The 25,224-nt window shown below is 37.6% G+C and overlaps 9 protein-coding genes and 1 non-coding gene across 10 annotated transcripts; 5 read left to right on the forward strand and 5 right to left on the reverse strand.

Annotated features, from left to right (window-relative positions):
- Positions 1-1,835: 1,835 nt before the first annotated feature.
- On the reverse strand, positions 1,836-3,361 carry BDF20DRAFT_843855 (putative adipose-regulatory protein-domain-containing protein). The gene is made up of 3 exons (XM_053079585.1): positions 3,220-3,361; positions 2,656-3,126; positions 1,836-2,539 (listed from the first exon to the last, which is right to left on the reverse strand). The coding sequence occupies exons 1-3, from the start codon at positions 3,277-3,279 to the stop codon at positions 2,132-2,134; spliced, it is 939 nt and encodes a 312-aa protein (XP_052940549.1). The 5' UTR covers positions 3,280-3,361; the 3' UTR covers positions 1,836-2,131.
- Positions 3,288-5,254, reverse strand: BDF20DRAFT_33817 (uncharacterized protein). Its single transcript, XM_053075229.1, has 4 exons — positions 4,598-5,254; positions 4,335-4,505; positions 3,607-4,260; positions 3,288-3,520 (listed from the first exon to the last, which is right to left on the reverse strand). Exons 1-4 carry the CDS (start codon positions 5,042-5,044, stop codon positions 3,464-3,466), a joined length of 1,329 nt encoding a protein of 442 aa, XP_052940550.1. The 5' UTR covers positions 5,045-5,254; the 3' UTR covers positions 3,288-3,463.
- A 491-nt stretch (positions 5,255-5,745) lies between these two features.
- On the forward strand, positions 5,746-8,765 carry BDF20DRAFT_33906 (uncharacterized protein). Its single transcript, XM_053075236.1, has 7 exons — positions 5,746-6,120; positions 6,182-6,237; positions 6,305-6,787; positions 6,878-6,968; positions 7,042-7,673; positions 7,748-8,223; positions 8,287-8,765. Exons 1-7 carry the CDS (start codon positions 5,871-5,873, stop codon positions 8,360-8,362), a joined length of 2,064 nt encoding a protein of 687 aa, XP_052940551.1. The 5' UTR covers positions 5,746-5,870; the 3' UTR covers positions 8,363-8,765.
- A 780-nt stretch (positions 8,766-9,545) lies between these two features.
- On the forward strand, positions 9,546-10,256 carry BDF20DRAFT_904035 (shikimate kinase; the record flags this gene model as incomplete). The annotated part of the gene is made up of 2 exons (XM_053082975.1): positions 9,546-9,699; positions 9,820-10,256. The coding sequence occupies 2 exons, from the start codon at positions 9,546-9,548 to the stop codon at positions 10,254-10,256; spliced, it is 591 nt and encodes a 196-aa protein (XP_052940552.1).
- Positions 10,257-10,799: 543 nt separating this feature from the next.
- BDF20DRAFT_810871 (protein-tyrosine phosphatase-like protein) lies at positions 10,800-12,855 on the reverse strand (the record flags this gene model as incomplete). Its single annotated transcript, XM_053076629.1, has 5 exons — positions 10,800-11,254; positions 11,328-11,597; positions 12,123-12,187; positions 12,266-12,281; positions 12,438-12,855. 5 exons carry the CDS (start codon positions 12,853-12,855, stop codon positions 10,800-10,802), a joined length of 1,224 nt encoding a protein of 407 aa, XP_052940553.1.
- A 1,161-nt stretch (positions 12,856-14,016) lies between these two features.
- On the reverse strand, positions 14,017-14,714 carry BDF20DRAFT_843867 (uncharacterized protein). The gene is made up of 2 exons (XM_053079586.1): positions 14,429-14,714; positions 14,017-14,342 (listed from the first exon to the last, which is right to left on the reverse strand). Exons 1-2 carry the CDS (start codon positions 14,648-14,650, stop codon positions 14,091-14,093), a joined length of 474 nt encoding a protein of 157 aa, XP_052940554.1. The 5' UTR covers positions 14,651-14,714; the 3' UTR covers positions 14,017-14,090.
- Positions 14,715-15,804: 1,090 nt separating this feature from the next.
- On the reverse strand, positions 15,805-15,878 carry BDF20DRAFT_t17. Its single transcript has one exon. It is a non-coding gene; the product is annotated as a tRNA-Ile (tRNA).
- A 2,819-nt stretch (positions 15,879-18,697) lies between these two features.
- BDF20DRAFT_843877 (thiolase-like protein) lies at positions 18,698-20,501 on the forward strand. The gene is made up of 3 exons (XM_053079587.1): positions 18,698-18,839; positions 18,941-19,249; positions 19,376-20,501. The coding sequence occupies exons 1-3, from the start codon at positions 18,761-18,763 to the stop codon at positions 20,296-20,298; spliced, it is 1,311 nt and encodes a 436-aa protein (XP_052940555.1). The 5' UTR covers positions 18,698-18,760; the 3' UTR covers positions 20,299-20,501.
- Positions 20,502-21,147: 646 nt separating this feature from the next.
- BDF20DRAFT_909099 (uncharacterized protein) lies at positions 21,148-22,582 on the forward strand (the record flags this gene model as incomplete). Its single annotated transcript, XM_053083549.1, has 2 exons — positions 21,148-22,206; positions 22,286-22,582. 2 exons carry the CDS (start codon positions 21,148-21,150, stop codon positions 22,580-22,582), a joined length of 1,356 nt encoding a protein of 451 aa, XP_052940556.1.
- An 848-nt stretch (positions 22,583-23,430) lies between these two features.
- BDF20DRAFT_909100 (guanine nucleotide-binding protein alpha-2 subunit) lies at positions 23,431-25,117 on the forward strand (the record flags this gene model as incomplete). Its single annotated transcript, XM_053083550.1, has 9 exons — positions 23,431-23,527; positions 23,589-23,773; positions 23,864-24,027; positions 24,124-24,209; positions 24,286-24,370; positions 24,449-24,536; positions 24,629-24,634; positions 24,714-24,861; positions 24,930-25,117. The coding sequence occupies 9 exons, from the start codon at positions 23,431-23,433 to the stop codon at positions 25,115-25,117; spliced, it is 1,047 nt and encodes a 348-aa protein (XP_052940557.1).
- Between the last annotated feature and the right edge of the window lie 107 nt (positions 25,118-25,224).

Consider the following 25,224-nt stretch of genomic DNA (forward strand, 5'->3'; position numbering starts at 1 on the left):
CTGGCAGATATGGCAAGAAGGTCTCGCGATATATTTCCCATCCTTCGACTTTGATCCTCAAAGCATCTCCGCCGCCCTAAGATTACAATCGCCACCATCACTACCTTCGTCCGAGCAATCTCGATTTTTCACCGTCTGCTTCAGTATCCATTGGGCTATCTGGACGTCATTTTTTCAAATGATATTCCATGATATTCCTTTTCATCCCCCATCCGTCTCTAGTAAAGCATACAACATAATTTCTTTGAGCCTGTCTTCCTCGCAGCTCATGCGGGAAGCGGCTGCTTTCGACTAAATTTACTTGTCATAGAAATCTTCCTTTCCTCTCCATGTCCCACCCCTCAGCGATGTGTGACTAATTTATTATTTTAAATAAAATAATCTACAAAAAAAAAAAAAGGGGTGACGAGGAAACAAGAGCAATACCAGCGCGCTTAACTATCCTGCGTAATATATTAAGCATAATATAACATCAAAAACTAGCTGAGGAGCAAAGATACGCCACTGTCTGTATATAGCAATGATTTTGCGAACTTTGGTGCATGTTGATAAAAGCCGTCATTTATTGAGTCCGTTGATCGTGATGTTGTCAATGAAGCAATTCTCTGCTTTATCAATGAATATATGGCTAGCTGTAATAAATGCAAGCATTCGACATTTGGAGAATGTAACGACAGCGACATCAAAGCGAAGAGTACATGCTGTATTGCAGTATAAAACTGTAATACAATTTGGAATCGCGACGTCAATGCTGCCAAAAACATCTTTCTAACGAGACGTACAAGTGTGATTGATATCACTCCTTCACACATTCCTACAGTGTAAGTTGTAATATATTCATAAAGTTCAACCAAAGGCCGAATGCTTACTGTTTCGACCTTATTTACTAAACTCACAATTCGATAACAATTTGGGTGATTTTTGGTTAGTACGTCTGAATTTATAATAAAACTATGTTTGAAGTACCAAGCACTCACTTTGGAAGGATTAAGGACGTAAAAGAAGCGACATTAAGTATAATAGTTAACAACATCTTGTATAGTATTTTATGAGATTAAATGTATGGCATATACATACGATTAAACAGATATTTTTCGTGCCTGAGCCAGTTCTATCATCCTAGAAAACGATATTCTATACGGGTCACGGTGCAGGAGGTGGGGGGAAAAGGCCTTTGAACTAAAGAGCGGCGGAGGGAGGGGGAGCTAGGCTAATCATCAAATCACCAAATGTTCTCAAACAATTCGTCGCCCGTACTCGTATACAATATTTTGATGAAAAATAATAGATACTACCTGCTATCATTTAAAGCGGGTAAACTAGTATAACTAGCTCTATCAATACAAAAAGTTAAATTCGGACGATCTCAGCTTTCTCCTCTGACTTTACTACGCTCAATACTATTGCTACATGACGCCAACATGTCTGAAGACTGGCGACGGTAACGTTTTCACTCACATTGGCTATTGAAGCACCAATAAGTCAATAAAGTTATCTATAACCATTTTTGAAGCAACTCTTTAATATGTATCCGTCAAAATAAGCTCGAGCGTTAGCAAATTATATACGAGTAGACACGAGAGGCACAAACTGTCAGAAACATTGAGCCTTTTTGTTAATACTGCTTCTATTTGGACCAGCAAATGTGGGAATCAACTACCACTCTTGGCCTTTTTTTATAATTGTTTCTCTACCGTCTAACGGAAATGCATAGTTGACGATTTATAAGAGTGGGAGATGCGAAATGAAGAAGAAGGGTATAAGTATATATGGATATTGCTTTGAAAAAAACAAGCAGCATCATTTGATGAACTTTATAAAACCATTGCAGTAACTTAGCCAACGTAAGATCTATCACTAAGTCTTTCCTGCTCATTTTCACCGTCCTCATCCACAATTTTTTCATCCTCAAATAGACCTTGCTGCTGTTGTAATGGCTGTTCTGGAATAAAACGTGAAAACAAGTACCATAAATTTTCTCCAAAACCCTTCCATGCAATGGTTGCAAACAAAAATTCAATGCTGGCAAATGCAAAGATAAGCACAAAGGCTGTAGAGATACTATAAAAGTACATGTAATATCTATTGATTGAAAACAAAAAAAGCTTCTTATCAGTCCATTTGAGTGAATTCACCTCTTCGTTACTTTTTCGATGACTAACCGTAATCCCTTAAAGTTGGCTAGAACCATAAGTTTCGAATCATAAATCTGTAATCGAGCATCTGATATGGATAGAGCTACTTTCTTTACAGCGCGACTTTTAATTTCAGTGAAATCCTCAATTAATGTGATATCCAGATGCTGACTTTCTTCTGTGAATCCCAAAACCAAAGGGAGAGCTTTGGCAAATACTCTCATCACCCTTTGCGTATTTGATTGATATCTTAAAATGCTTGGTCGAGCTTGATCCATGATCAAAGTACCATTCTCTGTATATAATTTGATGTTTACCATGAAATTGCCTACTTCGAAATTGATATCGGATGTTGGAACATGAAGTCGTAATAAAAGATCATAAGACTGTTCATGTCGTAAAGGCTTTTGTTTCATATTACACAAAAATTAGAAAGTGATCAGTTTTAACGCTTAGGGGTGAATATACATGTATAATAAATGTTCATTTTTTTTATATTCCCTTCATTGTCTCAACTTACTATCGCTTTGTTTTTATGACGATTCATGTCTACCAAAGCATCCAACGTAGGTGTAGATGGCCCATGATCGAAATATACTTGCTGAATGTGGGTGATTGGAGGCACATATCGATTGTAAAATAAAACATACGCAATGATACTTGTGACAAGAATCCATGCTAATGCTATGACAAATGCTGTCGTCTTAATAAAGGTGCGTTGTGCCGTTGGAGCAAAGAAGAATTTGGCGAAAGGTAACAGCATCATTTTCAAGATGGATAGGATGAGGTTGATAAGTGGTTCAATGAAAGTTTTAGTGAAGGTAGGCTCTTCGACAGTATCATCAATACGAGTCAGAGGTAAATCTTCTACTTCAGTATACTGATGCTCGAGCGGAAGGTTCTGTTGTTGCATCTGTTGACGGCCATTCAGGTCGTCGTCGTCATCGTCATCGTCATCCGCCAAAGTAGGTACAACATGAAAGTTTCCAGACTGTTTAATTAAACAATACTCTATCAGTTTATCAATCTACATGGACCATAATCACATAATATACATATGACAATAGTAGCTTTTGCCCTTTACAGTTTCTGTATTGTCAGTCGGTGAGTCTTCTGCATCTGAATAAGGCTCCAATCTCGACATTTCTTAAAAGTCTTTCTTTAGAAATAAGACAAGAAAGGAATACAAAAGGAGAAAAAAAGACGAAAAAGTTTCATGTGTCAAATGGGGTCTGTCAGCAGAATAGTGCATTTATCTTCCCCAATATAAGTTTCACATGCCGCGAGACCGTTTTATTGAAGCCGAATACATTACATTGCATTTCTTTTTAATGTCTGAAATCTCCACTGTATTCAATGCCCATAGCATATTTCATAATTTCAGCCTTTTCGTTAAAGTAATAGAAGGCAACATGAGAGCCTTATTTCTTTTCAAAGCTAAAGGATGAAGCATTTTAATTTGTTTTCTTACCTTCAAAAAATCCATATTATGTACTGCCTTTATACCCAACGATCTAATCCATGTCACAGGAGCAATATCATTTGAAAACAGTCGATCTATCTTATCACAGCTACTGAGCATCAGAATATTTCGCCAATAACGTTCTGCAGGATATTTTCTCAGCAAATGAATATTGCCAATGTCCTGACCTTCCATGGTTCCTTTTTCTAGCAATTTTGACAGGCATTCTACATCCAAAAGGCCTTGGTTCATACCTTGACCCGCCAAAGGATGCGTGGAATGAGCAGCGTCTCCCACAAGGGCAACGCGGTCGGCCACATACCGTTCAGCATTGCGTAAACGGAAAGGAAAAGAGGCGCGTGAATTTTCTTGCACATCGATCACTTGAGGAGGCAAAGCATATTCACGGTCCAGCATGGATTGATCCGACAAAGACTTTGTAGCTGTATTTTCTCTCCATGCGTATTCATCTTGGAGTGTTGTGGACGGCATGTCAGGTGAGGGTGAAGAAGAAATTTGTTTGTACATGTATTGAAGGTCGACATGGGGAAGTCGGTAAGCAGCATTGATGAGCGTGCAGAAATCAGCAGGAGAAACATTTTTGAGCGCTTTGGCAAGATGAGGTTTGACTGACCATACCAAGGACGCGTATTCCTCGCTTAACTAGTAAATAATGTATCGGGAGAATGAGATTATATTAGGAAATTCCTAGCTTTTTTTGTTTTTATACACTTTACTGGTAATAACGCAATGGGGCCACTTGGTAAAAATCTTTGCCAAGCAGTATTATTAGGACGATTAGGATCCAATTTCAAAGTAGCCACTACGCCATGGGTATCATAATCCCAGCCTAAGGAATCAATATAAGCAAAATCGCGTACCGGGCTATTGATGCCATCGGCGCCAATCTATATTAGTTTTTGTGTTATGAGGTGATTAGGATGAGAAGGAGGCTATTTCCAGGAGAGCATTTTGCATCAATTGGATGACAATTTGTTACCAAAAGCCTTGTTTTAATTGTCTTTCCATTATCTAGATGAATGGATGGCCAATCCTCCAAATCTATGGGTGATTCTGCTTTTACTTCTTTATCCTTTGGCACAGCCTTATTTTCACCATCGACATAATGCTGATGAAGCTCTTCTATAAGAGGCCTTACAATCTTTGTCACCTTCGTTTTATCAAAGAGATCAATCTGAGATCCCTCCTTGCTACTGCACTCTTCCAACCTTTTCAAAGCGGCGCTTTGAATATTGATATTCTCCACCATATAGGCCACTGTATTTGGCTCTACATTCATTCTATTAGGGTTGTTGCTCGGATAATGGTTTAAAAGGGCACCATCAAAATGACTGTGAGCATCGGTGATACCATCCCATACCATCACGTCCCGATATCCATTGACCCTGTCCATCTCCATATGTGGGGTTACTCCCACAGCTATCATAAGCAATTACGTAATAAATTAGGCTTAACTATTGCCAACGGATGACATGACAGACACACAACAAACTGAAAAGTCCTTTTCTCTGCCCTCCCCACAGTTTCTCTTCATTATTATTTACTGTCAAGAAACCCTAAAGAACCAGGCGTCAACGAAACTACACGATTTGAATAGTTGTCTGGTTGCGGCTTCCATGCTTTGACTTTAGTTAAATCCATTGCATCAATCAGAGCAATACGATAATGCTTCATACTCGGACGGGAAGCTATAAAATTGATTCCATGAAAAGAAAGTTAGGATAGATAGACGCATTTAGAGTGATCGATGTGTTCTATAGTTCTTTGACATCTTGTTCTCTCTATTCTATCATTCCATTCTTGAAATTTCTTTTTACCACAGCTTACCCAGAGAACAAGCAAGACTCGCGCCAGCAACACCACCGCCGATAATAACAACGTCATATGCGTTCTTTAAGGTCTCATTGATAGAGACCGATGTCGCAAGTCGACGTTTCGTTAAGGTCAAAAGGTGTTTGTTAAAAGGTTGAATAAACTTGCAATTGTTAATCGTACTCAACATTAGCAAAAAAGCAAAACAAAAAAACAAAAAGAAATGTGGAGCAAAAATGCTGGGTGTTCTTCCTTTTTGCAGGATTTTGTCTTTGACAGGAGCAGGGTTTTTTATATTGCTTAACCGTCGATCTTTTGAATATCCGCACCAGACTGTGTTGTAAGTAAAAGGGGAAGTGGAGTATCGACATAAAAGGCAAAGAATCGGAAAAAGCGCAGTAATTGTTAAATTTCATGATTTTACAACTGATCTCAATAGCATGACGGATCATCAGTCAAGCTTCTCTTCACAAATTGTTGAAGAGGAAGAAGATATTTTTTATGACGATGATATAGAAGAACTAGAACTTGTTCGATCTTTTAGTGAACCAACAGCAGCAACATCCGAGATCACGGAAATTGACAAGATCGATCAAGGCTCGAAGAACAGAAATAGCAACAACGACGATCAGTCATTCAAAAATCTACTTGCTGGTCCCTCCACAAATAAGGTTGTTGTCTTGATTTTAGGTTAATACCAAAACTCACTCGAGAAAAGTAGTACATATGCTAAATAACCGTTCATAGGCAGGTTTGAATAAAGTTGACAAAGCAAAAGTGAATGAAATTATCTATGAAGCTTCGAAAGTAAGTTGAGTTCTTTCTTCCAAATCATTCTAGACTTGATACTGACATCTCATTGACATCCACCAAGGGCTCTGCTTTTTTTGAACGTGAACGAAAGCGTGATGAGGCTGTTACCCAACGTATAAATGCTATTCTTGCTAAATACGAGTACATTAAATCTCAGGATCTCTCTTTCGAGAAACGCATCATCGACAACATGATAGAGGATCTTGAACAAACGCGCGATCTTTCACAGTGTATCTGTCACATTGATATGGATGCCTTTTATGCCGCGGTGGAAGAATTGGAAGATCCTGAGTTGAAGAAGGTGCCTATGGCCGTAGGAGGAATGTCTATGCTATGTACGAGTAATTACTTGGCTCGGCAATATGGTGTCCGTAGTGCTATGCCGGGTTTTATTGCCCTCAAACTATGCCCTGATTTGAAGATTATACCCTTACATTTTCCGAAATATCGAGCCGCTTCTGAAAAAGTAAGGGATGTATTTAGACGATACGATCCCAATTTTGTGCCGATGAGTTTGGATGAAGCTTATCTTAATTTGACAGAGGTACCAAAAGTCAAAAAGTCATTTGATGGCACTACTATTTACTGAATATATGGATAACTGACTGCTTACACTATCTAATGGTTATATCAGTATTTGGCAACGTCGGATATGACACCGAACCAACTTGTTGAACAAATTCGTAATGAAATATTTGAGACGACAAAACTAACAGCCAGTGCAGGTATTGTAAATCTCTTCCTATTCCTATTTTTGAATGGAAAGATAACCCTTTCTTTTTCGTTGTTGATCTTAAGGTATTGCTTGTAACAAAACACTTGCTAAAGTGTGCAGTGATATCAATAAACCGAACGGACAATACTATTTACCAATCGACCGTGCGTCCGTTGTCGAGTTTGTAAAAACACTGCGGGTCCGTCAAATTCCTGGTGTAGGCCGAGTCACTGAACGTGTTTTAGATGCCCTGGGTGTAACTGAAATAGCTGATATTTATACCCACCGAGCTATTTTATACAAGCTCCTCAGTCCCACCACATTCCAATTCTTGTTGCGAAATTATTTGGGTATCGGCAGCACAACTTTTAATGCAGATGCTGAGCGAAAGAGTATGAGTGTCGAAAGAACGTTCTCTGCAATATCTGAACCTAATGACCTGTTTGAAAAGGTGAAAGAGCTCTCGCTGATGCTAGAAAGAGATTTAGAAAAGGAAGGTTATATGGGTCGGAACGTAGGCATCAAGTTAAAATCGGTGACGTATGAAGTGAAGATTCGATCCAAAACGTTTCCATCGTATATTTGGCAGGCTAAAGATATTGAACGTATAGCCAAGGCATTGTTGATAAAAGAACTGCCAGTGAATATTCGATTGATGGGGATAAGAATCTCGGCAATGAAACACAGAGGTTGTGAAGACAAGACATTGACCAAGGTAATGATGTTTTTCTATGATTCTTCGTTGCTTTTGCCTATTCCTAATTGTGGGTACTGATTTTGCATGTTTAGTATTTTATCAAAGGAAACTCCGCACTTTCGAATGCTGCAGCTAAACACAACAGTGTCTCCTCTACAACCTCTATAATATCCCCTACTCGAATAGTGGACGAGTCTGTGTCCAAATACATTGGAGAGAAAGAGTCAAGGCGAAAAGTTAATACTGTCTTAAGTACAAATTATACCTCTGAAATTCCTACTACTGTGTCGCCCAAGGATGTAATGGAAAATGCAAAGAAAATAGCTAGTGTAGTAAAAGAGAAAGAAGAAGAAGAAGAAGAAGAAGAACCTTTATTATTGCCGCCTCCAGTTACATGTCCCATTTGTAATCGTCTTCTTACTCTCGACAACACACAGTTCAACAATCATGTGGATGAATGCTTAAATAAAGTAGAAGTGAAAGCCATATTGAGGAATGAAAATGAAAAAGAAAGGAAGACAGCAGCTGTAGGTCGTCTCGATACCCCGTCAGCGAAAAGAATAAAAAGGTTCGTAGTAGTAGGATTGTTCTGTTTTGAACTTCTGGTACTTATTTTCCTTGTCTTTAATAGATCGCATATACCCAGGAAAAAACGCAGTGGCAGCAGTAGCGGGAAATCCCTATTAGACTATTATTTAAAGCCTTAGAAATCAAAAATATACTATTTATTTAACTATCCAATGCTCAGTAAATTACGGCTAATATTTCAAATCTTTTACTTTGGGTGAACGCTTCGTACTTCCTTTCCAGATTGATTGCTTTCATACTATTACCCTGCTTCTGCACTTAACGTTCTTTCTTTTAACTGATACAATTTTTTCTCGATCATGCTGTCTGCATTTTGTACTTCACGGATAATTTTTTAAGGTTGGAAGGTTTCAAATAGGATGCTCTTATGAATCTGTTTGCTTAATGGCTGCTGTACTGGATATTTGTTCGTCTTGTCTTAAGTAGCTTACCTAAGGAAGCGTTGGTCCTTTTGAACCTCTTGTAGGCAGCTGGAAGCTAGCACCATCATAATAAGAAGACTACAATGAGGGCATGCTTGTTTTTTGTCCTTTCCTTTTTGTATACAATTAGAAGTTTATGGAACTGTGTATATGCATATCTTATGTTGATTGCAAATAATGGCAAATGTTGGTTTACGTGTTATTCCAGATCATTTATTACATAATAGTTTCACCAGATATTAGGTAACACACTACAGACGTTTTAGCATGAACTTTTCTCAACTTTTTTGAACCTTATTGGGAAACCTAAAAGCTGGAAATTTAGACTTTTCAAATACCAACGCTAAAGCAAGATTCTCCCTGAAGGCACAGGTTGAAGCAAAAGTGTTATACTTTCCAGTAATTTATTGGATAATGTATTGCTTCCATGGAACCGCCTAGTACTTTTATTACTGCCGTTGTCCATTCCTATTGCTACTACTATACATTGCATCCGAATCCTCTGTCAGTCTTACATAAACAACTATTTATGAAAGCCCCTAAAAAATTTACTGGGAGAGAGCGGGAAGCGTTTTTCATCTGGTTGTAAAATACCCAGTTAACAAATTTATAAGCAGTGGATCGTAATTTTCTGTGTGCATTTTGCAAACTAAAAAATGTATGGGACACGGGTAAAAAATTAGCTTACGTTCTTATCCCGACACGCTTTCCTGCTCCAAGTTTTAGTGAACAACAGTCTAAAAATAAAAAAAAAAAAAATAAAAAAAAAGTGGGGAAGTAGTATAAATAGAGACCTCTTCGTTTTCCTTAATTCCTTGTTTTTCCCCTTTTTTACAGCCCTTTCTCATTACTAACATACAATAATCCCCCAAAAAGAAATATGACTCCACCACCGGTTCCAATTTTTGTATTGATGGGTACTTGCGGTTGCGGTAAGACAAGTGTAGCCGCTGAAATGCAAAAGATCTTAGGCTGTGAATATGTTGAAGGTGATTCTCTTCATCCTCGAAGCAATGTTGAAAAGATGGCATCAGGTAAAGTATAGTATAGGTTGGGAAGAGAGAAAAGAAATGGTGCTAAGAGATTGTAATAGCGATGGTTAAGGGGAAAATATCAGTAGCATTGACCTTGCTGTCTATGCATTTATTGCATAGGTCACCCTTTGAACGATGATGATCGTTGGCCATGGCTCCGTCTTATCCGTGATCATCTCATCTCCAAAGCTGAAGAAGTCAAAGACGTTGATATCAGTTCTCCCCACCGTGTGGTTATTGTTACCTGTTCATCTTTACGTAAAGTCTACCGTGACATCATTCGTGAGGTTCCCTCTGAACTCGGCACGGTTTGTTTTGTCTATTTGAAGGGCACACACGACCTATTACTGGAGCGTATTACCAATCGTAAGGGCCATTTCATGCCCCCATCCATGTTGGATTCACAATTGGCCACGTTGGAAGAACCTGACGAAAAGACAGAGAATATCATTGTGCAGAGCATTGTACCTCCCACCACTGAACAAGCCAAGGCCATTATACAAGAAGCGATCAATAGAAAAATGCTGCCCGAGTGTTCTCTCACAAAAGCTGCCTAAATTTGATTGTTTTGTATTCTTATAGAGACCCTTTCCCTATTTTTTATGTAATTATTTTTGTTACCATCGCCCTTCTTTCATCTGTTGAAGACAGTAGATTCAGCCCTTACCACCTTCTAAGCGGCTTTGTATATTAGTTTATGAAAATACAATAATATTTTATCCGTATTTGGCTTGTGATCCTATTTATTGTCTATCTTTTATTTATTTATGATGTTCATGATCCTCCCCGCTCAATAACTTTGCGTTTTATTCGGATCCAGCAAAATCAAAAGCGATTATAACCACCGATCTTGTGTAACACGGAAAGTGTGCCTTATTGTGGAATGAACGACGGTCCTCTCTTCGTTTTATTCCAGAAAATAATGTGTAATATGTAACTGGATTATAAATAACGATGTGTAAGATAAGCTATTGTCTGTTAATGCAGAATATTAAAATACAAGTGGTTTATGGTATATATGGATAATATATATATATATATATATATACATATATATAGATAAGATGTGGTGGCTTAGTGTCATATGTTCTATCCTTCTGTTACAGTTCATCATCTTCATTCCATGATATACTACAAGTCTTACTCCCAATACTACTACGACTACTGTCCAGACTGTTCCGATGACTACTCGTATCACTGTTCAAACTTGTGTTCCTTGTAACGTTACTTGAAGACCGCCCTCTCTTCCAAACTCTCTCCAATCTACCCATTTCCTTTTGCGTATCTGGACTGGGAGGGTTGGTAAGCATCAGCTGCCAATCAGTTGAGGCAAAATTACTGACTTGACCATGCACGCCTTCTTCCATCTTCATAAGCTCAGCCACAAACCCGATATTGGGCGAGATATTCGGTCGTGCTTTCACGATATGTTGGTAGGCCTTTTTGAGTGTCCAATGTTCAGAAAGAACTAGGTAGGCCAAAATAGCAGCTGCAGATCGTGATTTCCCCGCTTTACAATGAACATAAATAGGTTCGTGATGTTTCTTGGAATCATCTATGAGAAAAAGGCTGTTTGAGATCACGTATAATATATAAATATAGATACAGAAGAAGTGTTGAAAACTTACCAATGGCACGGACGGCTTTCCTTAGGGTACCTTGAACATTTTGCATCTCTACGGTATCTCTTGCTGCAATCTTTTGATAAGCAAATGTTTCTTTTAATCCAGACACATCATCATCGCACTCCTCTGCCATATTCAAGACACGTTTGATTGATCGATGCTTCAGATCCATTACTTGTTCTTCCGTCAAAATCTCGGGACCAAGATATAAAAATTTCGGTATAATTTCTGAAATCACAAAGTCATACTCATGCTCTGTTTTTGGTGTCATTGCTGCCATTTGAATAGTATGACCACGTTCCATATCTGTTGTGTAATTCATAGTATCAACAGCAGTAGTAGGAGGAGGAGGATCAAGAGGAACGGTACCATCGTAAGCGTTAGGATAATAACGTTGTTGTTGTTGTTGATATTGCAATGGTGTGGCAGCAGCGGAGCCAGACGAAGCAGAAGCTGAAACAGAAGAGCCTGCTTGTTCAGCTGCTGCCGATAATAGACTAGCTTCCTGCTCTTCTTCTGTTTCAAAACTAGGATGAGTGTGGGTAGAAAACTTCGAAGTCATGGGTGTGTAAAAAGTTTCTTCTTCCACAGGCGAAATTGTGGTAGGAACATTCGTATTCGTAGGTGCGGTATTATTTATAGCAGCATTGGTATGCGTAGGCTTCAGATGAGTGACAGAGGCAGATGGGGTATGTTTTTTAGTAGTATGATTTGTGTTAACGTTGATATTGTGGTTTCTGTTCAGCTTCCTTCGTTCGTTTAACTGTGGTATATTGATAGGCCGTAATTTATGATTACTTGGTCGAATATTTGTGTCTAAACTAAACAGACTAGCTCTTCTATGTACATTCGTCGCATCTGGGCTGGTATTTATACTGAGGTTGTTATGATGGTGGCGGGATAGAGTAGTAGCACTACGGGATATCATAGGCGTCGGTGACGCTTTGTTGTAATTGCCTACGTTCTGTAACAAATTCGAAGAGTTCGACGACGGTAACGGTAAAGGTGGTGAGTCTAGTCCGGAATAGGATGAGGGTAGTCCAGGTATTTCTGTCTTCATTGTAGGCTGCCGTGATGCAACTGATGCAAATTGCGAGCCTTCTAAATATATACCCTCCGTATCCCATTCTACAAATCCATGAAAACCGCCTTGCAAACCATGTATCACTTCTATTACTTCAGTAGCAGTGTTGGCTGTTGTAGAGTGAATGATCTTGTAAATAACGCCCGCTAGCGTCCAAGTGCCCGTTGATTTATCTTTTGAAGTAGTATGATCATCATAAATGATCACTCGAATTTCGTCGTCGTCAGCAGCTTCTTTAAATTGCTCTAACCAAATTCTATATTGATCTGTTCCTTCTGGTGTTGTAATAAAGCTCTCTAGATTGAAGTTGTTGGGTATGACACCTCTTCGATACCGCTTAATCAATAATGTTGGCACATTAATGTTGATAGAGTTTGTAATGTGCGCGCGTTCAAATTGCTCCAAAGGCCGCATGTCAATCAATAAAGGTACTTTTCTCTGCTTCATTTTATTCTTGCTGGGATAGTGACTTTGCTGTAATAATGTGCCCAGATCTTTGGGTAAGATACATTGTATATCTTTTATATAATTATTGATAGAATTGGATGAAGAATGCGGATTATTCAAAAGAGTGGTAGTGGCAGCTGGTCTTTTGGTAATTCTACCAATACTGTTACCACTACTACTACTACTGTTGCTGCTATTGCTGTTGCTGTTGCTGCTGCTATTTGATGATGAGGCCATGTCGGATAAAGTAGCAGTTTGGTACTGTTTCATAGAAGGAGGTGGCGTTCGAGTGGGTTCATCTCTTCTGATTGTATAAAGTATTTCATTGTCATCATCATTGTTATCAGCCTTCAATTTACTCTCTTTCAAATCAGTTGAGTTATTGTTACTATTCTTAGCTGTAACTTGTTGTTGTTGTTGCTGCTGCAACTCACTTAGGGCATTTATAAATCCAACATAATTGATACCATTCGAATCTCGTTTTCTATTCTCGCTAACAAGCGAGGAATGACTGACATTGCTGGAAGATCGTTTTCTCAACGAAGGAGATATTGACGCTGAAGTAGTCTGTCGATGAATCGTAATGCTGGGTCGTTGTGGAGGAGCTAAATCTTTAGTACTGCTGTTGGCATTTATGGTCGGCTTTTTGTTTTCAGTCAAAGACACTTTTGACTTAAAAGCAGAAGTTAGCATGTCAAATAAACCATGCCCTATTCTGTTACTTTTGTCATTGCTGCCATTGGTTGTGGAAAGAGTTTTATCGTTCAGAAATTGTTTTCCATTTTCCGCACCATAATGACCATTATTGTTATCACCACTACTAGTATTATTATTACTGCTGTTGTTATTGTTATTGATGCTATTCGTGCTTTTCGTTTTATTGGAAAGTTTCATTAGCGATGTTGATGGAATGTAATAATGACAACGTAGAAAAAAGCAAAAAGGAAGTGGGAATTCTAAGTAAACAAAATATAGAGCCTGCACACAACGTACTTGTATAACTGCCGTTACTAATAATATCTCTAATATTTATAAAAGACTAACAGCAAGCAGCAGCTGACTTCTACTTGGAAAGTAAATTATTTTGATTCAAAAAAAGTTATTTCAAGACCTGTCTACACGTATTTTGTTCCGCGGGCGAACTCACTCACTTAACACAACATTTTGACTTTTTTTTTTTTTCCTTGTTTCATTTTTGTTTTTATTTGGTTCCTGATTTTTCTTCTTCTTTTGAATCATAGTTTTCTGTTCTGTTTTGTGGCAATTTGATCACGTAATTCGGATATTTTATTCGTTTGCTTCCCTACAAGATCCATCAAATATTCTGTTCTAGCCTGATATTGCCTTAATAACTGTTTTGTGTGCTTTAATTCATTCACTAAGCTCTGCACTTGCTGTGCACTTATTGGAACAGAACAAGACGTAAGGTTGGGATTGCCACTATTAATACTACAGTTAATGTAATCAGTCATTGAAGACGAGCTTAGCTGTTGAAAGCCAAAGATTTAGAAAGTACTTGATTACTATTCCGGTCTCAATATGCTAAAATATAAAAGACTCCTGAAACACATACTGTAGTTGCTATTTGATGTTCAGATGATGTTTCTGATAGTTTATCGTCTAATGATATAGTTGTACTGTTTATATTAGAAGCGTTATAGTGATCCTGTATTGCTTGCTGCTCTGAAAGATGGTATTGTACTGGAATATTAGTGCCACTATCATTGACAGAACTGTCTGATAGCTTTAGTACATCTTCTGGGGAACAGTCATTGATATCTGTTGTTATAGTCATTTATTAATTGGATATAGTTGTCATCGAACTATCTAGACAGAAAAGAAAAAAAAAAAAAAAAAAAAAAAAAAAAGAGAAATGACAACCTAAACACTAGGTTGTTATTTTTAGACTTTGCACAGTTGCACAATAATCTTTCTATAAGTGTGGCAGCCTTTACAAACCGAAATCAAAATTAGTAGTCGTCGATCTTTTAACTTTGATTTTAACGGCCTGGTCCATTTATACATTGAAAGGACGCCTAGCCAGCAATAAGGTGAGCGAAGCTATCAAGCAAGTATAGTTAAATACTTTATGCGTCACGTAACGACATACTTCCTTTTTTTTTATATATATCTTCAAGTTACAGTTTATCCAATTATTATGGAAAATCGAGGAATTATTGGTATGCAATATGTAAGCGTGGAGCAATCAGTAATATCTGATGCATTACATAGCTCTCCAAGAAAACAAGTTTGCACAGACATTAGTACAGACGATTCCAATGAACCAAGCGTGGCCTTGAACGTTGAGAAACATTTCTTATGACATATAGTAAACATGGTAATGGTTAGCATTGTGAACCGAATTGTTCATTATGGATAACTAGGCATGTGTATGAACAATAAGTACTTCTCCTGCAAAAAAAAAAAAAAAAAAAAAAAAAAAAAAAAAATCGTCTTTTAATGTAAATCAACAAGTATTAGAAAACAAACGAAGGAGTCGAGATATGAGAATCACGGTTAGTCATAATAGTCAGATACAGTAATAGTAATCAAAGTATTTCAGAGATACTGTCCCTTTTGTTGCTAAATAGCTTGAAGGTGCATTGTTCCGTTTATTTCATTTCTACGTACATACGCGTCAATTAATAATCAAAATACGAAATTTGGTTAAAGATAGTACTATCTAATGAACATTCATATGGTAGATGAACACCGTAAAGTTGGGCGTAGAGAATATTAGGTAAATAGTAAGAAGTTTAGAAACAGTTTTTAGTCAGAATAGAGCGAAAGTACTCCAATTTGGTATATGCCATATAAAAGAAGTGCACCAGACGTTTGCAATAGGTATAAAGTTGCAAACAATCAACTTCTAACAATACAACTTTTTTTTTTCGACAAAACAACAAAATGCAAAACCGTTACAAACACCACAATTAAAGATACAAAAAATGCTCACTACAGGGGTCGAACCTGTGACCTTGGCGTTATTAGCACCACGCTCTAACCAACTGAGCTAAGCGAGCTTGTTAACTCGAAAATCACTATGTAATAAGTGAACGTAAAGTATTACATTGAAACACGTGATTTGTCCTTACCGAGCTATACTCTATTGCGGCTGTGATATTACCGGAATTATCCATTTTATTCTCCTCTTTACACCTTTTCCAAGTATAACAATTTTATTCAGCATTTTCAATATATCACTTTTTATCGTAATATAATTTTTCTATCATTTTACCAAGATTTGAAGTATGTATTATTTCGATCAATAATCAATACATTTTCTTACAAAACGGCTTATTGGAAATAATTAGTTCGACTAATTGGAAATAAATAATACAACTGGAATACTTTGATTAGACAGAGTTCACAATGCAATGCTGCGACATAATAATAGTTTCCGTTATTAGATGAAACTGTTAATATTTTACATTAGATGGAGTTGAAAAGGTAGTCTTCTGGTGCTATTATTGAGGTATTCGTCAAACGGACATGTCGGGGTTGGCTGCACGCAGTGTCTTAGGCCAACACTCATGTTGAAAAGAAGACGACACAAACAGTCAGTCTACGGTCTTCTTTGTTCTAATGACTTTTCCTTCAAAGAATCATTCACTAAATGCTTTAACAATTGACCAATATATCTGGACTGGTGTCTTTCTTGAACCGAAGGAATCATTAAGAACAGCTTGTGAAGCAGCTGGGAAAACTTATCTGCAGATGAGAGAAGAATTGACAAGTTAAGGACGACAATAGCGTTCAGTATCAGAGAGAACTCTAGCGATAAGATGATATTCGCGAATATTTTTCTATACAATGAAACGCAACAGAAATAAAAACAACCAAGGGATCAATAAAAAGAGCAAGTTTCTCACATTTGCCAACAATAAGTAAGAATCAAGACCACAAAAACTTATGGTTCTGGTTTTTTTTCATGCGCCGAGGTACCACATCTCCTAAATGTACAGAACGCGATGCCATTTTAAGATACTTAACATAATAAGCTTGAAGCGATGCAGTTCAAAATAGTATCTTCTTTGAAAAGGATCCCCGCAACTTAGCGCTACCCATCGCCCCCAATTGACATAAGCTTACATCAAGGCAGCTCAAAAGAATTTCAACGAAAAGGAAGAACTTTCTAGCATTAATCTTCTTTTTATTATTGAATAAAGTTACTAATCTCATGGAAGTAATCCTTTAAACCCTTTGCTCTGCGGTTCGAAGGACGTTAAATGAAAGAGAAGGCAAGAAAAGGAGTAAATATGTTATGCGAGACCGGATAAGCAGTACGCTAATGTAAATTGAAACAATTGTCACGGCAAATAGTACATTAACTGTCGCAGTACTTTAATGAAAGCAGTAGCAGTAGTAGCATTAATAGTACGTTAGAGAAGAGTAGTATCAGAGACATCAGCGGATTTATCCAATTACAAGTTTGAGCTATCTACCATATAGGTAGTTAAAGTAAGCGAAAAAGTCATGTTTGTGAATTGTTATCAATTTCACGCGATTGCTTCGAAATCGCTGAAACGCTCGTTCATGTCGAAAACATCATTCAATGGTAGAGCGTTCTACTTATATTATTGCTTGCTGTATGTTTACTAACAAAGAGTATGAAAAGTAGCACTAAACTTGAAGTAAGTATCATAAGTTTACAAGCGAAAAATAGCCAACTGCTGCATATCAAGCTTTTCAGTGGAAAGGGATGGTGAGGCATTTGCAATTTAAGCAATCGAAACTATAATGAGGCAATGATGTATATTACTAAAAATAAAAACAAAAAACAAAAAAAAAAAAAAAAACCAAAAAAAGGGTCTACAGCCTACTATCGCCATTCTCCATGGCGTTGCAAAATTGACTGTATATTGGGATTGAGTCGCAAGACTCACCTTCTAGTATTAAGCATCTTCGGATGTGACCCACGTTATTGACATTGTCAAGTGGGGAGTTTGGCTGGGGCGGCACATCTGTTAAAAGATAACGCAGGTGTCCTAAGGGGGACTCAACGAGAACAAAAATCTCGTGTAGAATAAGTTCCCTTGGCTGTGGTTTCGCTAGATAGTAGATAGGAACAGTGGAAATCTCGTTAATCCATTCATGCGCGTCACTAATTAGATGACGAGGCATTTGGCTACCTTAAGAGAGTCATAGTTACTCCCGCCGTTTACCGGCGCTTGGTTGAATTTCTTCACTTTGACATTCAGAGCACTGGGCAGAAATCACATTGCGACTATATACCTTAAACAGGTCCTAAAAATAATCTAAAGATACGGTACAGGTTATGAAGCTAACAATTGTGACGTTTCAACAAAGCCAATTGTTTAAAAAAACCAAGAACTGATTTTCCGCTGCTATCTTTCTATTGTAAGAGGATGACGATAACGCTGCTGCTGAGAGTCACTTGAGTAAATTGCAAGGTAACGAAGAAACAGAGCGAAAAGCTACGAAACAACGATAGTACTTTTTTACAGTCGTAACAAGCGCTTGGTACGAATAATAGGACATAAAATAACGGTAACATTTGAAAGAGTTTTCATCACCATACAAGCAGCAAGAAGCACTGTGATCTAAAAATTATGAAGAGTTCCAGACAACATATTTAGATTGAAATAGCAGACTGAAGTCAATACTTATCCATCTCTTAATCAAAAAGTTATTGACTACCAATCATTTAAGTACGCGGTTACCACTTACTTTTGTGCTATCAAATTCACAAAATAAGTTAAAGTTTATGCAAAATGTCGTTTGTAATCAGATTTATTCTAAAAAATATTGAAAAACTTGGACTCTTAGTAACACACGAACACCTGTTCATAAAGTTTCCCCGCATTTTGAAAATAAAAGGTCTCCTTTCCTTCTTTCTCTTACTTTTGTTCCAGTTCGAAATCGGTTAGTTTAACTTTACAATATGGTGTCCAATAAAGTATACGTTATTGGCGTTGGTATGTCTAAATTCTTAAAACCTCGGGGAGAGGTAGATTATCCAGGTATATAATACTACCAGTCTATTGAATATAGGGCAATTATTAGTTCATTATTGTCTAAATATTTGATCTACGTTTCGTTCATGCAATTTATTATGATACAGAATTTGGCCTTGAAGCTACTGTCAAAGCTTTAAATGATGCTGGGATTACTTACGACGATGTGAAGTTCGCTGCTGTTGGTTACGTTTACGGAGACAGTACTGCTGGCCAACGAGTACTATATCAACTTGGCATGACACAGATACCTATTATTAATGTCAACAACAATTGCTCAACAGGATCGACGGCGCTTTATCAAGCGCGCAGTGCTATAGCTTCTGGATCCGTCGATTGTGCTATGGCATTAGGATTTGAAAAAATGGCTAGAGGCTCATTAACTTCCACCTTCTCTGATCGTACAAATCCATTGGGTAAACAAACTTAGCATACAAAGCATAATAAATAAATGGTTATTCCTTTCCCAAAGGAATTACGAAAAAAAAATAAAAAAAAATTCCGCTAACATTTTTTCGTTCAACAACATATATGTATATCAGATCACGTCATGATGGTGATGATGCAGGAACGAGGTTTTGAACCTAAGGCTCCTGCTGCTGCACAAATTTTTGGTAACGCTGGTATTGCTTACATGGAAAAATACGGTGCCACTGCTCAGCATTTGGCAAAGATCGCTGAAAAGAACCACCGTCATAGCTCCAAAAATCCTTATTCTCAGTTCCAGGATATATATACGTTAGAGCAAATTGAAAAGTCTCCCAAAGTTTTTGGTCCACTTACTAAACTTCAATGCTGCCCTACTTCAGATGGTGCTGGCTGTTCCATTCTCGCTAGTGAGGCATTCGTGGTCAAACACAACCTTTGGGATCAAGCTGTCGAAATCGTTGCTCAGGTTATGGCAACTGATTCTCCTCGTATGCTCACCAATGATGCTATTGAATGGGCAGGCTGTGATATGACACGTCATGCTGCGGCTAAAGCCTATAAGATCGCAAATATAACACCAAACGATGTGCAGGTGATTGAGCTCCACGATTGTTTCTCAGCCAACGAATTGCTGACCTACGAAAGCCTGGGTTTAACACCAGTGGGCAAGGCTCATACGTTGATTGATAGTGGTGATAATACATACGGCGGCAAATATGTCATAAACCCTTCCGGTGGTTTGATATCTAAAGGTCACCCTCTAGGCGCAACTGGTTTAGCTCAATGTACAGAATTGGTCTGGCAACTACGTAACTGGGCAGGCGATCGCCAGGTCCAAAATGTCCGATATGCGCTCCAGCATAATGTAGGGTTAGGAGGTGCTGTAGTTGTAACCATCTATAAGAAGGCTAATGAAAAGCCGTCTCAGCCCCGGGTCGGCTATAATCCAGCAATTGAAGCGAAATCTATTACAAAGGATGACTATGAAAAAGCAGCTTCTGGTAGACGAGCAGAATTCCTGGAGGCTAAACTATGAGGGCAACAATTCCGGCATTGGGTAGTAAATTCATCTCCTAAAACATTCTTGTACAACGAAATGTAAGGCGTTGTTAAATATAGTCAAAGACGATACATAAATATGTATCTATTGATTCTATACTGTAGGCTCGTATGAACGCAGAAGATTGATTATGATGTTATAATAAAGGGCTAGAAGTATTGTTTTCGTTTTTCATCACCTGTCATCTGGTAGAATAACATATGATTTCCCCAGCTTTTCTCAGCTTTAACAATTAGGATAAAGTCCTCAGTTTATTGAGCCGTTGTTGCATATAAAGATAACGATGCAAAAAAGTGCATGTGGATCAGTCTACAAAAATAGATAACGGACACCACGGTGGTGAGATAGGCATCATGGCCCGATTTCCATATAATATAATAAAGGCTTTATCATGCATTAGTAAGAATATCAAATCAAAGAAAAATCGCCTAGCTGAATTAAATGGCGCAAAGCTTGTCTAAAACAGAAAGTAACGGAAAATTCACGTGCACTGAATGTTCATCTAATTGTGAGCAGTATTGTCCGTAAGTGAATAATAGCCATTGGAAAAAAAGTATAAGATGTATGAACGACTAATAAAGATTTCTGTGAAGTACTGATATACAATAAATGGCCTAGGGCCTTGGCTTTCCCCAACTTCTATGTCTTGTATTGTGCATAGGCAGTCGGAGCTGTTGTTGCTGGATTCCATCATATCCTAAATTTGGATTTGATACACCAATATAATTCCTTTTAAAATTCACATATTTCTCTCTCTTTTTTTATTTTAAATCTGGTCTAATTCCTCAAACTTATATAGTATTGCTACTTGATCCTTTCGATAAAATGGATATATTCAAAAAAACATTTTCATGGAATCGTGAAAAAAAGCCTGGTCAGCAGAAAAGCCGATTTTCTTTAATTAGCAACAGCAAAAAGCTGCAACAATCCCTAATACAACAGCAAGAACAACATCAAAAGCAGCTGCAGGATGACCCTAATGCTTTTTTACCCCGATTAACTGTCAGTACTACATACAACACCACAAATGAAATATATACACCACAGGATGATAATGCAATAACGCCTTCCATATTGAAACATCAGTCTTCGTTACCTTCTAATCAATTTACTGAATTAGCTACTCAGTCCTCTCAATACGATACCAAATCAGATACTTCTTTCAACACTGTTACTACCACAACAGACGACAGTCTCCTATCACTGCATTCTCATTCATTAACTCCAGTTAGTACTTCTACATCAGCCTCTGTGCTTATGGTAGACGCTCCTCCAAGACAACAATCTAAGCAAGTATATCTTCAGCGCCAAAAACAACAGTTACAACAAAATCATCCAAATGATCAGATCAGTATAAATACCCATCACCGTCCAAAAGATGATAATCAACCAAGTAATGCGAACGATGAAAATAAAGCCAAAGAAACAGATATTGAAAGTATAGAAGATGATTACATTGTCCTCGGCATGAAATATCATGAAAAAGGAGAAACAGAGAAAGCAACTTACTGTTGGCGATTAGCATCCAATTCAGGTTCATCTTTGGGTATGTTTTTTTACGGTATTGCACTTCGACATGGTTGGGGTTGTAAGAAAGAACCCAATTTAGCTGTTCAGTATCTACAACAGGCTGCAGAATTTGCTGTCTATGATCTACAAGTCGCTCTGAATGTGCCTCTCATGAACGAGTCCTCACCGCAGCGACAACAACAACAGCTACAGAAAGCACAGCTACCAATTTTGCAACCAACCCGATCTACTTTATCTTCATTGTCCTCATCATCGTCGAGATCTACAAGGAGGGTTACTTCTCCAGCAGTGGCAAAATCTGAACTGATATTGGCTATATACGAACTTGGTGTATGCTTTAAGCATGGCTGGGGTGTAAGTCTATTGCAGTTGCAAGCCCAAAAAAAAAAAAAACTCATGATCTGACATAAACTTTTTCTTTTTATTTTTCCAGGTACCAAAAAATTTAGAAACAGCGGCTTGCTACTTCCAAATTGCAGCAAATCTAGGCGACCCAGATGCACAAAATGACCTAGGATTTTGTTATTATAATGGCATTGGCGTCAAAAAAGACAATTACTGCGCAGCTAAATATTTTCGACTTGCTGAAAGGCAAGGCCAAGGCATGATGGGGAATTCCTGGATTTGGAAAGATAAGTACAATATTGTAGATAATCCTGAATGGAAACCTGGCATGACCATTACGGATATGAGAAGGATGGCAAAGAAGGCGACGAAGAAGAAGATATAGGAAATCTTGTCATTCAGTATTATTTTATTATACCTAGCCGAGTTTCATGCTCCTTTGTCATTGTAAATATGTAACCATTTTCTTGGAAGGCTATTCTCCTATTTAAATATACACAAAACAACTCGATCATTCAGCTTCCTCGCATAAAAAATCATGTAAATCATCTCCCAATACCTGTACACATGCATACAGTGACCAAAATTTGAAGATACCACCACGACCATTGTAGTACTATTTAAATATCGGCAGCAAATGAAGTTCGTTAGAACCAATACAGAGTTTACTTGTCCTTTACTCAACTCGCACCAACACATATGCGCAAGCCCGAAATAGGCCACTGCAACAGAAGCTTCATCACCGAATTATTCTAATTGATTGCCAATAGAGTGAAAATTTGTTTAAAATTGTACAGAAAGACCTGGATACGTGTTATAATATTGATGAGAGGTTGTAATTCGAGTAAATTGATTGAAAAGTTGTACATTGCTAGCCTAGTCCGAAAAATCAAATTGCTTGGTATTAAGAGATACAGAAAACGATTCATAAGGTCGAAAGTTTACTATATATTGTAGCCAATATAGGCGACCTTGTTGCGTTCATTTATTTTATCTTACATTGTAACACATAAAACCAGACCAACTACAATAGGTAAAGGGCTTTGTGTCGCTTCCATTACGGACATACAGCTGTCTTTTCTTCTTCCATCAATGGTTATTGATTTACTGCTGGATACAACAATGGACTTGAAATTATTAATTAGTCTCAATCTTCTGTTTCCTTATTCTTTTTCTTTTTCCTTTATTATAATTTATTGACTCTTTTCTATCTACTAGAAGCTTACAAGCAATATGGGGAATAATACGAGCTCGCGTTCGAAGGCTATTGATAAGCAATTAAAGTTAGAAAAGAAGAGAGCTGCCCGGGAAATCAAAATATTGCTTCTCGGTTAGTCATAGTAGAAGGTATATGTCCATCGATTGAACAAGCTGACAGTGCACTATTTTAGGAGCCGGCGATTCCGGAAAATCAACCATTATAAAGCAAATGAAAGTGATACATCACGATGGATTTTCAAAGACGGAATGTGAGAACTTCCGACTTATGATTTTTACCAACTTAGTAGGATCTATGCAAGCTCTGATTGAAAGCATGCAGCGTCTAAAATTGACCGTCGATAATGAACAGAATTGGGTAAATAGTTGGAGTAGCAAAAAAGAAACACAACATTTGCCAGTGATATTTTCATAATTAACATTCTTTCCTCTAACATCAACCTCACAGAAATACCTGTCTTATTTTGAACATACTGCTCCATTTCACATATCCATTCACGAACCATTTCCTAAGAAGTATTATGAGCCACTATTCTCATTATGGAAGGACAAATCCATTCGAAACACATTTGAACAGGGGCACACGTTTGCCTTCAATGAGAATATCAAATAGTAGGTTCTTACTGTAAGCTCAAGGACATAAGGGAGGGTGATAAGAAAAGAGAAGTAGCTAGCTTTGGAATTACTTATAGCATTTAGCATTAATAGTTTTTTCGATCAATTGGATAGACTATTTCAACCAGGTTACATGCCGACAAACGCTGATATTGTCCATTGTCGCATCAAAACGACAGGTGAGAGGAAAAGTTGAAAGCCACCTAAGGAAAAAGTGTAACAATATTTATTGATGTGCTCACTTCCGAACTACAGGAATCGTTGAGACACAGTTTAAACAAGGTTCCGTTATTTATAGGATGTTTGATGTGGGAGGACAAAGAAGTGAGCGAAAGAAATGGTAACGAAAATTTAAAAAATGAAGCGGAAAGTCGAAGGGCGTCTGTACCCTTGGTTCCTTAGCAGCTTCTTCGAATAGGATCCATTGCTTCGACAATGTTTCAGCCGTATTGTTTGTTGCTGCATTGAGTGGATATGATAGTTGTTTGGTAGAAGACAGATACTCGGTAAAGCATAAATGTTTTAATTTAACAAGATCGCACAGTCTGATGTTTGACAAGAGAGCAACTCAATCTCTGACTTTGTTTTGTTCAAATAGAACCAGGTAACGCAGCCGAATATTCGATCACTTCTAGTAGCCAATAAACAAACAGACATTATCACTAAAATTTTTTGTAAATTAGATGTATGAAGCTTTCATGCTGTTCGAATCCATTTGTAATTCAAAATGGTTCACCAGTACATCCATGATATTGTTTTTGAATAAGGTAGATTTATTTAAGGAAAAGATCAAGCGATCTCAAATAGTAGACTACTTTCCAGACTACAATGGTAAAACTATTGTTTACTGTATCAAATATGTGTAGTCAATCTTCTAATGTGGGTAACACGTATATTAGGTCAAGCAGATGATTTTGATGAAGCATGCGAATTTTTCAGACGCAGGTTCACTCAATTGAACACAAATAAAAATAAGCGAATTTACGTCCATTTCACTGTAGCAACGGATACAAGGCTACTGGCGCGTGTTATGGAATCCGTATCAGACAGCATACTCCATGAAAACCTTCAGACACTTTTACTTTGATTCGCTAGGATAGACGAATTGACACCCTATCTAAAACCAATTTAAACAAAACTATAACCACCTCGGTAGTCGTAAATCAAATAACCAGGAATGATTCAATACTGTAA

The sequence above is a fragment of the Mycotypha africana genome (assembly GCF_025528875.1).
Source record: "Mycotypha africana strain NRRL 2978 chromosome Unknown BDF20scaffold_1, whole genome shotgun sequence".
Taxonomy (NCBI): domain Eukaryota; kingdom Fungi; phylum Mucoromycota; class Mucoromycetes; order Mucorales; family Mycotyphaceae; genus Mycotypha; species Mycotypha africana.